Raw genomic sequence first — 16,851 nt, 5'->3', positions numbered from 1 at the left:
AAGGCCTGGCTCTCAGTCTCCGCTCTGATTCATCCCAAAGGTGTTCTGTCAGGCTGAGGTCAGGACTCTGTGCAGGCCAGTCAAGTTGATCCACACCAAACTCTCTCATCCATGTCTTTCTGGTCCTTGCTTTGTGCACTGGTGCACAGTCATGTTGGAACAGGAAGGGGCCATCCCCAAACTGTTCCCACAAAGTTGGGAGCATGGAATTGTCCAAAATCTCTTGATATGCTTGCTCTTGGTTGCACAGGTGGCATCCTATCACAGCACCATGCTGGAATTCACTGAGCTCCTGAGAGCGACCCACTCTTTCACAGATGTTTGTAGAAACAGTCTGCATGCCTAGGTGCTTGATTTTATACACCTGTGGACATGGACGTGATTGGAATGCCTGATTTACATTATTTGGATGGGTGAGTAAATACTTTTGGCAATATAGTGTAGATAAAGGCCGAACATTCTCCTCATAGCCACATAACAAAGGCTGAAGTTAAATGTTGCTCTCCATCGCTCCAGCTCGCCGCCATGATGCACAAGCGTGCACCATATGAGTTTCTGTGTCAGGACCCAGTGTGGTTTTCAAGGACTAATAGAGCCACAGAATTCAGTCTGTTTTCAGTTTGCCACAGTTTAAAGAATTTCAGTAGTGAATGCAAATAAACTGCACTGGACTCCAAGGACAAGTCTTATTTGTGTGATGTTGTTTTATAAAATGGACAGGGAAAAAACGCATCAGAAAATAAAAGATTCAGTGAGCACAGACCTTTAATCCAATTGCAGTTTCAATGTCAGGCTATGGAAAAACACAATAGCATTAAATGCTGCAATTATTTCTGAATTTAAAGGTTTACAAAAGTAGAAAGCCGTGTTGTAAAAACTTCATCTTTCTGTAATGCTCCTTCATATCTGTTTGTTTCTAGATGAACACAGTCATTATTCTCTGCTTTTTCCTTGATTAAAAAAAAACAAGCAGATTCATGATAACATTAATGGATTAAATTGTAATTGTAACTGCAAATTGCAGTATTTTCAAGTATAATTGCAATCACACATTATTACTAAATCCTGCAGCACTACTGTACATTCTGCAACCAGGGTGAAAATAAAACAGAGACCAGCAGCAGCTTCCATCAGCAGTTATCTCTGTTATACAGCAGCCTTCCACCAAACATACAGTGATGCTGTGCAACAGTCTCTGCAGCTCCATTATGAAAACTACCATCAAAACACACATCCAGTTATAAAAATCTAGAATTTCTCTGACTTTGAAAACTGTTGGAAATATTCTAGGCAATCTAAACAACTAATATATCAGGAGTAGATATTTTGTATGTGTTCTACACTTTCAAGTGCAAACTTTCTCTATTTTGCACCTCTAAATAACATGTGTTTTAAAAACCATGTGTTTTAAAGAGATAAAATCCTTTATTTAATAATAAGTGGTATCAAACAGTAGGGAAACTTCATGATTTCAGTCAGATTTTAAAGAAAAGAAAAAGTCTAAACTGCACCCATGTTGGAAACTTCTGTAAAGTTTAGTGGCAGACTGACCAACTGTTCCAAATGTTGCCAACCTATCTGTGCAATTTAGAAGTGTTGGCTTGCAATTATGGATATCTAAAATCAACACATTGCTCAATATTGTGTTTTAGACCACCTCTTGTGGTCAGGAGCTTACACTAGTTATGAATCTATCTCTCTATATTACTCTGCTCTTTATGAATCAGAAAGGAAACCGTCCATGCATTAAGAAAAAAGGGTGACAAGACCCTTAAGAAAACAATTTAAATTACTGAGAGCTGAGGGCTGTGACAGTAAAGCAGATTTTTAACTGGATATCAGGATGTAAAACTACAAACAAAGATCTTAAAGAGACATTTATCCACACCCCTCAGCCAATCAGTAGAAGTCTCAGACAGCTGTCAGCTACCCTCAGGTGAATCTGTGACAGGTAGGAATGACAGCACAATGACTGATGAAGAAAAGGATAAAGAAAACCTGACATTTCTGCTACAGAAATATGTCGATTCAGAGGTGCATGTGCATGCTCATTAAGGACCCCATTCAAACAAACAGACCAAATTTTTAAACTATTGTTGTTGAGAAGCAGACACCAAAGCCTGTCTCCTGGTCTAACAGTGTCTGTGTCTGCTGAAGGCCTCCGTTTACATCCAAAGAGGAGATGGAGGGAAACTTTTGACCATGTTCCAGCTAACAGCACTCCGGCTCCAGCTCAGGTTTTTGTACCAAAGTCTAGATCAGACAGAAGCCTTTAACACCCTTGACTTCACACAAGAGGGAGAACAAAAAAAGAAAATAACTGAGCTTTTTAAGGCCGTGCCGGACAAATCAAAGCATAAGAAACTCTGAAGATTAAAGGAAACCAAACCAAACTCATGTGAACTGGAATTCTAATTCTCACCTAACACCAGAACAAAAGCTCAGAGAGAAAAGGACCTTCACTTTGTTCATCAGACCACAAACTCGTCTGTTACCACAGAGTCACTGAAAACAGAGGGAATGTCTGAGAGGCGTCGACGCTGAGACTGCCAACGCTGGTTACCACACAACAGATATATGACTGGATAGAGTGATGAAACAGCAGACCAATGTTGAGAAGCTACAGTACAGTAACACCTGTGTCAGGAGCAACCCGTGTGGTAAACAGGTATAATGGTTACACTGGTATATAGGCTGCAGACAGCTTTTTAGATGAAAAGAAGTATAATTTGAAGTTTATCTTGCACACTTTTTTAGGCTTGACTGTTTTACACCATGCTCGGGCATGACTGCCTCCCCCACGTCCTCCCCTCTGGTCTGCTCACACATTGTTTTTCTTTTTTTCTTTTAATGAATAAAGTTTAAGGTCTGAATCACATATTTAGATATCTGTATTGGCTGAAATGAGTCTGTAAATATTGGCATATCAGATATCAGCAAATATCCAAAATGGTGCATCTCTAGTACATACACTATTTGCCAAAAGTATTCACTCACCCATCAAATAATGTAAATCAGGTGTTCCAGTCACTTCCATGTCCACAGGTGTATAAAATCAAACACCTAGGCATGCAGACTGTTTCTACAAACATTTGTGAAAGAATGGCTCGCTCTCAGGAGCTCAGTGAATTCCAGCGTGGTACTGTGATAGGATGCCACCTGTGCAACAAGTCCAGTGGTGAACTTTCCTGGCTCCTAAATATTCTACACTCAACTGTCAGTGGTATTAGAACAAAGTGGAAGCCATTGGGAATGACAGCAACTCAGCCACCAAGTGGTAGGCCACGTAAAATGATGGAGCGGGGTCAGTGGATGCTGAGGTCATAGTGCGCAGAGGTGGCCAACTTTCTGCAGAGTCAATGGCTACAGACCTCCAAACTTCATGTGGCCTTCAGATTAGCTCAAGAACAGTGATAGAGAGCTTCATGAATGGGTTTCCATGGCCAAGCAGCTGCATCCAAGCCATACATCACCAAGTGCAATGCAAAGTGTTGGATGCGGTGGTGTAAAGCACGCCACCACTGGACTCTAGAGCAGTGGAGACGCCTTCTCTGGAGTGACCAATCGAGCTTCTCCATCTGGCAATCTGATGGACAAGTCTGGGTTTGGTGTTTGCCAGGAGAACAGTACTTGTCTGACTGCATTGTGCCAAGTGTAAAGTTTGGTGGAGGGGGATTATGGTGTGGGCTTGTTTTTCAGGAGCTGGGCTTGGCCCCTTAGTTCCAGTCAAAGGAACTCTGAATGCTTCAGCATACCAAGAGGTTTTGGACAATTCCATGCTCCCAACTTTGTGGGAACAGTTTGGGGATGGCCCCTTCCTGTTCCAACATGACTGTGCACCAGTGCACAAAGCAAGGACCAGAAAGACATGGATGAGAGAGTTTGGTGTGGATCAACCTGACTGGCCTGCACAGAGTCCTGACCTCAACCCCATAGAACACCTTTGGGATGAATCAGAGTGGAGACTGAGAGCCAGGCCTTCTCGTCATCAGTGTGTGACCTCACAAATGCACTTCTGAAAGAATGGTCAAAAATTCCCATAAACACAGTCCTAAACCTTGTGGAAAGCCTTCCCAGAAGAGCTGAAGCTGTAAAGCTGTATAGCTGCAAAGGGTGGGCTGATGTCATATTAAACCCAATGGATTAAGAATGGGATGTCACTTAAGTTCATATACCAGTCAAGGCAGGTGAGTGAATACTTTTGGCAATATAGTGTATGTAGACCTGTATAAAGCTCAGGAGACCTGTAGTCTCAGGTTTGACCCATAAATATAAATAAGGATTACATGGCAGACTGCTGTCAAAAATGTGCACTGATTCTAAGTGTTTGATTGATAAAGCCCAAAGAAAAAGGCCCATGCATGCTTTTCTCACCATTGCTGTCTAAAATATTTCAGAAGTGTTTTATCATGATTAAACTGAATATGAGTGGGTCTCATTTTGATGACTTCAGAACAGAAGAAGCCTCATGCCCCCCCCCCCAAGAACCCTGGCACCTTCCCCAAGGTCCAGACCCTGAGATCATCACAGATAATGAAACCACTTCTACAGAAAAATGTGACCATGTTAATTTTGTTGTGCTTTCCTTGCACTCTTTCTGCTGAATTTTCCACACAAAAGGAGATGGGAAAGTTTGCATGTTGACAGGTAAATCCCAATTATTGTTGCTTCTCTTAACAGACGAGGATCTCCATCTTCAGGGCACAGATCAAGCGCAAGATTAATAGCTGACTTGGCTGGTGCTGAAAGCTAGTGTTTGAGGGAGAGAAATGCTAATCCTCATCTTTTTGTCTTTAATGGTGGCTTGTGGAGGCTGCAGATGATTAAGTGTGGCTCCTCTCCCAGATGTCAGTCCCCACTCTCTGATCCTTGTTTCCCACTCTATTTACTGCCCTCTCTATCAAAAAGAGCCCCAAAATTAATCCTGAATAGTGGCTTGTACCTGCCAAAAAACAAGCAACCTAAACAAAAAGGAAGGAGTCTATGGGCATTAACACGGTTATTCATTTATCTGAAAGAAGTGCTTTTTGACCGCTGTTTTCTGGGATTTAGGCCTGTGCCTAATGGAAAGATTAATGGTCAAGTCCTTAAAGAACGCCCTGATGAGGATTGAAATTGACAGGCATTGAAGAGACCAGTACTCACACCGCAAACACACACCTGAGCCTGCACCACAAACTGAAAACAACAAGAGCAACGGTGAAAATGTGATTAAACCATCCGCTCATCAATTTGTCACGGCAAGACACACATGCACAGATTTCCGCCCACAAACTACACACAATTACACAAACACAGTCTCACAAAAACACACATTATCACACAAAGACGCTGGTTCCTGTTTATTATGACGTCCATTAACATGAGTGACAGGAAGGTTAAGAGAGGGGAGCACGTACACCGGCCTCCTGAAGTGTGACAAACACCGGCCAGCATCCTAGTTTTGGTTCTTCATCAATGAAAGGCGGGATTGAGAGAAGAGGAGGTGACCTTCTGCACTGTTGCATCTTCACTAGTGAGGCAGTAATGATGGATTACAGAGCCCACACCATCAGACAGGACTGAAGCCGAGCCTTTTAAAGACAATGACGCATCTGGAGGATTCTCCAACCTCCTGCCAGACATCTTCCTCAAGGATGGAGCAGACTGAACTTCGTTTACAGCCTGCTGCCCTCTAACACGATCCTTCGTAGGCCTGGCGAAGACCACTAGAGGCTGTTGGGTATGTGCACTAGAGTACCAGTGTGGGTTTGTCAGTCAAGGTGTCAGTCAGACTGACGGGTCATTGTGTCTGCTGACAGCCGGCTGAGAGCTACAGCGCTTCCATTAAGAAGGAACATCACTCACTGGCCATTACAGCCGCAGCAGTCCTCTCCTGCTCACTGAGATGGAGGATAACAGGGACCAAATACACACCGGGGCGTCTCGCACTCTCCTGGCAGCTGAACAGACGAGCATGCCGCCGTTAGTGTTCACACGGATTTACTTCAAAATGAGACGTTGAGGTGCAGAGCTGAGCTGAGGCTGGAGTTCCTTTGGATGGCATCAAATCTAAAGCCTGGAATCAACTCATCCAATCTCTCTTAAAGAACTGCAGATTCAAAAAGGATCGGGTCATTCAAACCAAGTCACAATTAGCCATAATGTAAAAGTCACAGTTTATTTACTATAAAGGCTCTACTACACAGTGTGTTTTTGTTCTCATGCTTTAAAACAACCTTGCTTCAGAGTCTCTCTGACAGCAGTGCTGGAGTATAACCGTAGAATCAGGAGTATAACCCGCACAAGTGATAGGTGTTTTCTTCTTCTTTTTTTTAAAGATTTGTTTTGGGGTCTTTCGTGCCTTTCTAGATAGAGAAGGACAGTGGATAGACTTGGAAACAGGGACAAGAGTGGGGGAGAGACATGCGGCAAAGGGCCTCAGGCCAGACTCGAACCCGGGTTGCCCGTGTACATGGTGCGCGCCTTAGCCACTTGACTACTGGCACGCCCCGTGTTTTCTTCTTTTAAAAGGTTGGCTGAGGTTTACATCCCAGGGCCACTTGTATACCAGTGTAAGTGCTAAGACATACAATGTCTGCAATGCCTGCAGCTGCTGCAGTCACACAATGTAAAAGACTCATCCCTTAGAGCTCACGCGGCACGGATCCGTGCTGCAGGCACACCCCTTTGTAAATTGCTTGGTAACTTTTGAACCTTAAGTCCAAGATCCTGACTTGTTTTTCCTGTTAAAGCTCTGTTGTGCCTTTCTACATATATTCTTTATGTATTTGTAGCTCTTACAGAACATTTTCTAGTGAGTCTGGAACTTGGCTGACTTCCCCGGGTCTCTGAGGACAGGGTTGTTGTATACAACAAGAAGTAACACAGTTTAGAAAAACGTTAATAACTTTTGAACCATAAGTCATAGACCCTTACTCTTTTTTCCTCTGAAAGCTGACTAGTTTGCCATCCTCGATTTCTTCGTAGCTCGTAAGTATGCTGTTCTAGCAAGCCAGGAACTTCTGTGACTTTTCTGGGTCTTTAAAGATTAAATCCACAGCGTTGGATCTGATATTAAGTGTCTTTTTGTTCATTTTTAATCCATTTTCGATTATTTACTTTGGCTTTCTTCTGTGGGTAGCGCCATATTTGTTGAGGGCAATGTATACATGCAATGCATTGTGGGAGGGGCTGTCCTCCAATAGCAAGATGTTGCATTAAAACTGGTCCAAAGACTGGTTCGTGCAGCATTTTTACTAATCCAGGGCTCCGCGGACCGATGCACTCAGAACGCTGACGTCAACATCGGATTATCTTTACACCACTAATATTTTCAATACAAAACCCCCATAAGAGTTTGACAAGCTTTTCAGCTCCCAAATGAGGAAACAGTAGGATGCTAGCACTAAAGCTATTGATAAAACGTTTTTATTCTATATTTAACTAATTTCATGCTTATATTTTCATTAAATGGCTAAAAAATACAGTTTGGTATTATTTGAAAAAATATTCTCTCTTTTTGAAGGCATCTGGCGACCCCCTCTCAGTGTCTCGCCATCCTCAAGGGGGTCCCAACCCTAACGTTGAGAACCCCTGGACTAGAGATGTTCAAATGCAGCATGACTGTCTGTGGAGTTACACTGCATTTACATGCATTCATGCAAACTTTAAATCACATCATGAAAATCAAGAATACTGGAATGATTGGAGGCCCACAGAATGACAGCAATATTGCTAGAAGATTCTGCTGTCCATAACTAAAGTATCTGTCCATCATCTGTGAATGAGATACAGCTGAACATCCGCCCATCCAGGGGGTGATAACAGAAAACAGAGTGGGTCTTAATTCTGCCATCCTGCCAACAGTAGGGATTTCTGCGTTCATCAGTACAGAAATGTTTGAAGCAGCAAACCCAACCCTCTGAATCAAACAGAAACAGTCTGCTGAAGTCTACTGGGCGTGATCACCAGACTGGATATGCTGGCATTTACTAACTTTGGGTGAGTCTAAATAAACTACTTCCTGCTTGGCCACAGGTCATGTGGCCGAGTGTTCATCCATCTGGTCTATCTGGCGTGTCAGGTAAAGGAATAGTTTGTCCACAGCACATTCAGAGTCTCAGTCAACCGTCCTGACTGTAGAAATGTCACCGTCAGTCCTCAGATCCACACGCTGACCCAGCCCCAACTATCCACACACACAGACGCATACAGCAGCCCAGAGCGGCTCCTACCTCATCCAGCTCAGAGATGTAGACGGGTTTCTCTTCAAAGCCGATGGGCATGGGTTCATTGGGCGGGATCTCCACCTCTTCATACATCTTATTGTTGTCTCTGCGGATTCCCTCGGGAAGCAGCATCTGAATGTCACACAGACAGGAAAAAGAACAAAACACAGACCTCAAGGATGACCTCAAAGACTCCTGCACAACAAAACACTGGAAAACTCAAACAGAAACCCACAGTCAGAGAAAGGAGAGTCTAAGAATTCACCTGTTTAAAAAACAACAAGCATTAGCATGTTCTCCATGCAGCCTTGAAAATACAGAGACCAGGCCGACACAAACCTTCTTCATGTGACTGTAGAAATGCACACAAATACATACGGAGCTGTACTCAATCATGTGTCATGGCTGACACTCTGAAGCCTCCTGATGTGATTTTGAGAGGACTGTTGTGAAATCTTAACGGCCTACCATAAGTACAACATAAATATATATTGGGGAAAAAAAATAGAAGAGGTTTGGAGACAAAAATAGGGAATAGAAATCTCACCCTGGCTCCCCCGACAAACGCAGGTGTCTTTGTTGCCTCTGCGTAGCTGTCGTAGACGTTTGGATATCGGATACGCTCGTACACTCTCTCTCTGCTGAGTACAGGTTCACGCCGGGCGTTCAGCAGGGCCTGCTCCCTGTATGAGACCACAGAAGGTTAGAGAAACCAGAATGAACTCTAGAGTGACAGGCTGAAGATGAGGACGTACAGGGACTCTTTCAACAGGAACTAGGCCCTGTTTAGAGCTTCTCCATTAGGGCAAAACCATTCTCACAAGCAGTCTGATACTGAGATCACAATTATTAAACACTTCATTTATCAAACCTACACATCAAGTGTTTGGGAGGAAAACGTGCTAAAATATACAACAATTTTCTTTTTTGTTGGAAATGTCTCAGTTTAAACCAGTGTTACTCAACACGTGGCTCTTTATCCACATGTGGTGGTTTTGTGATAATTTGTGGCTCTTTTGTCTTCATTTGAAATATTTTCCCCTAGAAAACCTTTAAAAAGGGAAACTTTGACCTCAGAAATTATCTTTTGCAAGTCACAAGTCAGGTTGATTCCCACACTTATACAGTAGGCTTTAATTGTCAGACTTAATTGTCAACCTATTTTCTGTCTGTATATTTCCATTGCCCCTACTTGTGGTTTTTGCCCCTTTTTCTTTTTTTTTGCCACCTTTAATCAATTTCTGCCACTTTTTGCCCATTTTTACCACTTTTATCCTGTCTTTGCTGCTTTTACCAACCTTTTTGCTATTTGCAATTTTTTAGCTTTTTGCCATTTTCTGCAACTTTTCAGCCTTTTGTCCATAAATGACACTTGTGACAAATATTTTGCTGTCTTTCCTGCTTTTTGACCATTTTTGCCACCTGTAACTCTTTTTTTGACACTCCTCACCTATTTCTATTTCTATTTAGCCCCTTTTTGCCAATTTTTGCCCCCTTTTTACTTATTTTTTATTGCCACCTTAACCCTTTTTTGCCACTTTTCACCACTTAGCTTGTGGCTCTTGCAAAGGTGATTTCCAATAATTTGGCTCTGTGGTCGGGCAGGGTTGAGTAACACTGGTATAAACAAACTTCTCTCTGGATCTTCAGTCTCTAAACTTGAATTAGAAAACAGTACTATAGCTAATTTTCTTTAAAGAGGACATATTGTGCAAAAATCACCTTTTCGGGCTTTTTTTTAACAAAAATATGTGTCCCTGGCCTGACCACAACACACACCCCCTTTCTCCTCCTTTTAGAGAATATGTGCTGAAACAAGTCATTGTCAGATTTCCCCCCCATGATGTCATGTTGGGAGTTAGCCCCGCCCCCAGGTTTGGTTGGCCCTCCCTGCTTGGAAGAAAGTTCTGCCCTCCTCTCCTGATCTTCCTCTGAGCTGCCAGCTGAGATGCTGGATAGCTCAATGGGTTACCCTGCTGACTTTAGTCTGGGAGATTGATGGTTCAAATCCCATTCAGGTCCTTAACTTTGGATAAAAGCATCTGTAACTCTGTAACATCTGGAGTGCCACATCCATTTCCTGAGAGGGGTGTGGGCAGGGGTGGAGTCAGACAGCTCATTAACATTTAAAGCCACAGACACACAAACAGTGTGTCTGAGCAGGGCTGAAATAGAGGGTTTTTTTTAGACATACAAAAATACAATACTGGAGTGTTTTATCAACAACAAACGTCACAGGCATGTTCTGGGGACCTCTGAGAACAATATAAACTTGTCTTAAAAGGGAAAAATATAACTCCTTTAAAAGATAAAACCTCAGAATAATTATCAAATAGTCTCTGGATTCTAGATCTCTGGACGTATGGAGATGAACTGAAATCTTGCACAAAATTAACAGCTCTTGTACAAACAGATACATGCCTTTCACTTAAAATCACAGTTTGACAGACGTTTCACATTGCCCTGTGTGTGACATTGTTGGAGTAATGACGCCACACTTTTGACCGCTTTAGTCTGTGTTTATGAATTTCACCAGGAATGCTGGTAATACAGTAATACTGTATCCTGAGGTCCTAAAAATAGCCACAGTGTTATTTTGCTTACCATCATGAACAAGGTGCCGTGTCATGAGTGCACATTAATAATAAATTCCTCAGGAATTAGTGTATTTTTCCACCTGCAGCACAACTACCTGTGTATGAAGATGCTTTAAAAGTGATAACAGAACTCCTGTTAATGATGTCGGGACAGTTTTGCAAAAGACAAAAGACACACATATATACCGGGGCACAGATGCATGCGTGCCATGGCTTGGCACGGCGCAGACACAGCTCTGACACATGGTACTGTGTTCTCTGAGGTCAAACCATTCAGTTCATATTGGGAAGGAAAAAATGGTATCAGAACATCCCTACTACCTATTCTTTTCCTTGTCTTTTGATTGACTCTAAAACTTTAATGCATGACAGGACAGAGCGCTAAGGACATCAGTTCTCCTCAATGTTTGCTTTTCCTCTACAGTCATGTTTGATCCTGTGAGTTTCTGTGAAATCTCAGGTCTGTGGAATCTCCACTGAGCTGTTAGAACTACAAGCTGGTGTGGTTGAATCATCACACAGAGGGCTACGTTAAAATTCAGGCGAAACTGTCCTGTCTGTTTAAGTTTTAAAACTCCTCTGGTTTGTGGTCAGCTAAAGAAAAAATCCTCCTTTGAACTTTGGTGAATGTTAGGATCACATTAAAAATGGTTCATATGGATTATACAGAAGAAACTTCTGGAATAACAGCTGGTCAGTGAGTCCCAGTGTTCCAGTAAAACATGATCACAGCGTCACATCCACAGCCAAACAGAGCCCTGGATTTCCCTGTGTTCTGCAGCAGAGTGGATGTTCTGCAGCTGATGATGAAATGTAGACTGAGATGTGAAGCTTTGTGTTTCGTCCTAAAGTGGCTTACCTCCCTGCTAATCTGTTCCTTCACACTGGGCTGGATTTAACCGTTCTAACTTTTTAATTAAACAGATCGCTGCTCTTTTTTTTTTCCAGCTGCTGAAATTAAACTTTCAGAAAAAGTGTGACGAGCTGCAGCGTCTCTTTCTTTCATTTTAATTTTTTTATGAAGCTCCAGTGCAGAAGCTTGTCGGTTTCAATACCAGCACGCAGAGAGGACAGACAAAGAGACAGTGAGGGAAAGTTTTATACCGCAGGGCTCTCATCTCTCTGGGGTCAAAGCTCATGGCGGCATCTAAAGCGTCACTGTCATCCGCTCCTTTTCCTCTCTTCCTCTCCCTCTTCTCCTCCCTGCGGTACATCTTCATCATCTGTTTCTCCTGCTCTGATTGGATGGTCACCTGACAGCCGTAAGCGGGCTTCGTCACTTCACCGCTGACTTTTCTGCTCACATCTGGAAGAAAGAAGAGCACCAATAACTTCAACGGTTTGATTTCTGCACCTTCACACCTGCAAGCTACAAGTTCATGTGAGTATTAAAAAGTAAAAGTGATATAAAGCATTAAAATGTTGTCACAGATAAATACATGGAAATTATATTTAAAACACAATCTGAAGACATTTTACTAAAAACACATCTGCACAAAAATGTTCATCCGAAACAGGTCTGAGTGTAGAAACATAGAGTACTTTTCTAAAACATTGATAAATACTTGAATTCTAGACATATTTTTAGTGCTCATAATACTAAACTGTGATGCCATGTTTGGGAATATTTTTAAATGTTTTTTATCAGAAAAGGCTTTACAAACTTTAGTCTATTGGAAGTGATGTTTAATTATACAAATATGATGCAAATAATCAACAGGAAGTGAAATGCACATCAGGTTAAGTTTAACAAGCCTGACGATGAAAAGATGATAGAAGTGGTGATTTCTTTTCATCTGCAATTCATAAGAAACAAACACGATACTTAAAAATGTCCCAGACTCCAACCACATTTTAGAGAAAAATAAATGTTACCCACTAAACAGATTCAGTATGCATCATTTAATTAAGCTAAGCGAAGATTTGTCTTTCTAAGCACCTGTTTCCAGCTTTAATTAGATATGAGAGGGAGGGAGGCACACAAAAACAATGCAGGAATCACCGGGCAAAAGCACACTGCTACAGACTGCAGATGGTGTGGACCCAAACACTGTGATTTTGATTCAGACAAAGGCCAGCCACACACTAGACCATTTTAAAATCTGAAACGATTATAAAAACATGGAAGACCACAAACATCAGGACAACTTCAAATGGGTAAGGTTTATTCAACAACACAGCAGTGCGCAGTGCTGTCATGGTGAGCTTTACTCATCGATAAAGGAGGGGTGATCATATACCCACAGGGAGTTCTCTGACTTTTACCATGGGTGACAGACATGTTCTTCCCTCTCTACCATCCACAGATTGGCCTGTCCTTCTGCAAGTGTGGCCAGGGTGGTAAACTAGAGCTCAAACACAGTGTTAATTTCATCAACTAAAACTCTGCCTAAAACTGAGACCAGCCTTTTTTCCATGACAAAAACCAGACTAAGTCTAAAAAAACAGATCTGTGATGACCAAAACTGACAAAAACTAAGTTTAGTTTTTGTCAAGATGATTAAAACTAGACTAAAATGTAATGTAGTTTTTGTCAGACATTCAAAATCTCTAATATTTCTCCACTGTGGGCAAATCTATCAAAAAACAATGCATCTGTATCTATTCTGTCCCTCAACTGTAGAAAGCAGGGACCCCAGGTTTAGCAGAATGGAGAGAACACACTACCATGATTTGGTACCAGATTTAGACAAGAACATAAATGCTTGGAATAAAAGTAAAGACTAAAATGTGAGGAATTTTATGGACTAAAACTAGACTAAAACTAATAAGGATAAAAATGACTAAAATGAGACTAAAACTAACATGCATTTCATTTAAAGACTAAAAATGCCAAAATTAAGACTGACTCAAACCTGTGCAGGCATGGCTCATAGTCTAAGGGGTCACACAAAAAGGATCATAACATACAACCTCAGTTCCAAAAAAGTTGGGACACTGTGTTAAATGTACATAAAAACAGAAGTCAATGAGTGTCAAATCTCATAAACCCATATTTGATTCACAATAGAAAAGAAACAACAGATCAGATGTTAAACTGAGACAGTTCACCTTCATGAAAAATATTAGCTCATGTTGAATTTGATGGCAACAAAACATCTCAAAAAAAAGTTGGGACAGGATCATGTTTACCATCTACTTTTCAGCATTGGCACTGATAGTTCCTTTCCAGATGTTAGAGCTGCCCACGTCATAGGCACTAATGCAACCCCATACCATCAGAGATGCAGGCTTTAGACCTGAGCCAGGAGAACAAGCTGGATGCTCCCTCTCCTCTTTAGTCCACAGGACACGGCGTCTGTGGTTTCCTCTGACCACAGAACAGTTCTCCATGTTTCCTCAGTCCATGTTTAATGAGCTTTGGTCCAGAGAAGACGGCAGTGTTTCTGGATCCTGTTCACATATGGCTTCTTCTCTCCCTGATCCAGCTTTAACTGTCATTGGTGGATGGCATGGCCAACTGTGTTGACAGACCATGATTTCTGGACTGTTCCTGAGCCCATGCAGTGATTTCAGTACAGAATCATGCCTCTTTTTAATGCAGTGGCCCCTGAGGGCCCCTTCAGCCTTGTCCCTTGCTCACAGAGATTTCTCCAGATTCTCTGAATCTTTGATGATATTATGGACTGTAGATGGAGGGAGATTCAAAGACTTGAGAAACATTTTTCCAAAATTATTCCATAATTTTAAGACAAAGATTTTCATTGATTGGTAAAACGTCTCAGTTTATCATCTGATATGTCGTTTCTGTTCTATTGTGAATCAGATACGGGTTTATGTGATTGGACAATTCTTGACTTCTGTTTTTATTTACATTTTACAGTGTCATATCTAGTTAATAGACTCTATTATTATAATAAAAAATAGAAAAGCAACAAGCCATGAAAACAAGAAACTGGATTAGAACTATTACTTTGGATGACCCTGTTTCTATAAATGTATGAGTAGATTTTTTGCTTGTGTATATGCGTTATTACATTTTTAAAGTGTAAAGGTTAAATATTCAATAATCCTGATCTGACTGTCAATCAAAACTATGTTGATGTCTGACATAATTGGAGCCGTCCTAAATGCATGTGAAAAGAAAAATAACTTCAGCCATTCGTAGTGAAAAAAAAAAAGAATTGTATTTCATTCTGTTGGCCACTGCTGTCTGCTGCAGGTGCATGTAGCACTGAAAGGGTTAATGTTCCCTTTGCAGCCTCCCTGTTTGAGCCACAACAGCTCAATAAAAGGCAGAATTGCTCTTGAAAACAGATGAGATCTGATGATTGCACTGCGGCCCGGCCTGATTGACTGAATGATTTCTTCTTTATCTCATCTAGCGGCTCTACCTGCTACACCCCCCTCCCTCCCTCCAGCCCCCGTCCCCTCCCCTCCCCTCGTTTCAGCAGCTCCCCTCTTCCTGTCACTTTCCCCCTCCCTCCCATTACCTCTCCAACTCCCGGCCCCGTTAACTCTGTCACCCTCTATGCACCAATTCCTCTGTCTAAACCGTTCCCCATCCTTTACTCTGCCTCTCTCTGGGAGCGATTGCACCTTGTTATGTGTCTGCTGCAGTGATTGCCTCCAAATCTCCAGGATTCTCATTTCCACAAGCGATCATGGAGCCGTAATCATGGAGAAGAGCAAGACCAGGACAGATTTCTGTTTGTTTACAAGATGGCTGTGACGTGTTTTTATAAATTTAAAACAGTCGTCTTTAAAATCCATTTTGGATTTTCAACAATAGCCTTTTGAACATTAGCATGTCGTCATAATCTGTTATACCACTGTAACACAAACATCTGTAATGTTCAGTCAAATTATACGTTTGATTCAAAGGTTAAAAAAAAAAAGCCTCAAATTTCTTTAGAAAATACTTGTGTTAAGATTTTTTTTAATGGAGGTGGAAATAAAATGTCAGTTTCTAATCAATATATTAAAAATGCATTAAAAGTATTTATTTAAATGTAATGATCATGGATCTGTTATTTTGTCCTTTACTTGGCTCGCTCCCTCCCTTATGGTCATCACCTTTGGGTAGTGACCAAAAGGAAAAGATCACAGATTGTGGAAATGTGATCCCTCATGAGGGCTGCTGGGGGCTCTGCCTCAGAGACAGGGTGAGGGGCTCTGCCTCAGAGACAGGGTGGGGGGCTCTGCCTCAGAGACAGGGTGGGGGGCTCTGCCTCAGAGACAGGGTGAGGGGCTCTGCCTCAGAGACAGGGTGAGGGGCTCAGACATCTAAGGGCATCTTGGAGCGAAGCCTCTGCCCCTTGGCATTAAAAGAAGCCAGTTAAGGTGGCTCAGATATCTGACCACTAAGCCTCCTGGCCACCTTCCTGTGGAGGTCTTAGGTGCATGTCTAACTGGGAGGAGACCCAGGTAGACTCCAAACTCACAGGAGGGAGTATATATCCCATCTGGACAAGGAATGCCTTGGAATCCTCCAAGGGGAACTGGAAAATGCCAGTGGGGAGAGAGATAGCTGGGCTGGTGACTGATTAATCAGCCTTCCACTGCGACTCAACCCAGGAAGGACAGACAAATGCGCAATCACACTAAACGTTCATGTCTAATATCACTGAAATATTTGTTTTCTTTTAATCACCTAGGAAAGCAACTATTTTATCAAAAAGAGACTGTTTAGGTTAAAAAATATCTAACAAAAAAAGTGAAAAAATATCTAGATATTAGTACTAGTAGTAATCATAGTCTCCTCCCTCTACAGGCTAAAACCAGCTACTAAAACCCAAGTTCTTGGCTGATCTGGTGGTAGGTCACATAGTTCCAGCTGTAGTCACCAGATAGCCCAACAGTGACCACCCACCACTGCCACCTTTAAAAGGAACTCTGCATGATCAGATGAGTTCATCTTGTTGGACAGACATTTGTATCTCTCATATGTATATTGAACTAAACAACTCACTAGATATCTGCATTTTGAGTAAATTTGATCTCATAAACTCACCAGGAGGCCGCCATGTTTTGGTCCGCGCTGGTAGTGTAATGCCACAGTTCCGCAGCGCTCCCTATGAGCGCTCCTCACCGTTCCTATGCCG

At 42.0% G+C, this 16,851-nt stretch overlaps 1 protein-coding gene across 3 annotated transcripts in view; it reads right to left on the bottom strand.

Moving 5' to 3' along the window:
• The window catches only part of ascc3 (activating signal cointegrator 1 complex subunit 3), a 251,624-nt gene that overhangs the window by 191,454 nt on the left and 43,319 nt on the right, over positions 1-16,851 (bottom strand). For all 3 annotated transcript variants that reach the window (XM_041793322.1, XM_041793323.1, XM_041793324.1), the window contains exons 6-8: positions 11,912-12,113; positions 8,758-8,893; positions 8,217-8,342 (exon numbers count right to left, since the gene is read on the bottom strand). In XM_041793322.1, the coding sequence (XP_041649256.1) occupies positions 8,217-8,342; positions 8,758-8,893; positions 11,912-12,113 (464 nt within the window). The remainder of the gene's footprint in view (positions 1-8,216; positions 8,343-8,757; positions 8,894-11,911; positions 12,114-16,851) is intronic.

Source organism: Cheilinus undulatus, linkage group 8, assembly GCF_018320785.1.
Source record: "Cheilinus undulatus linkage group 8, ASM1832078v1, whole genome shotgun sequence".
NCBI lineage: Eukaryota > Metazoa > Chordata > Actinopteri > Labriformes > Labridae > Cheilinus > Cheilinus undulatus.
The sequence above is the reverse complement of the archived record's forward strand: the minus strand, read 5'-3'. Positions and strand labels throughout refer to the sequence as shown.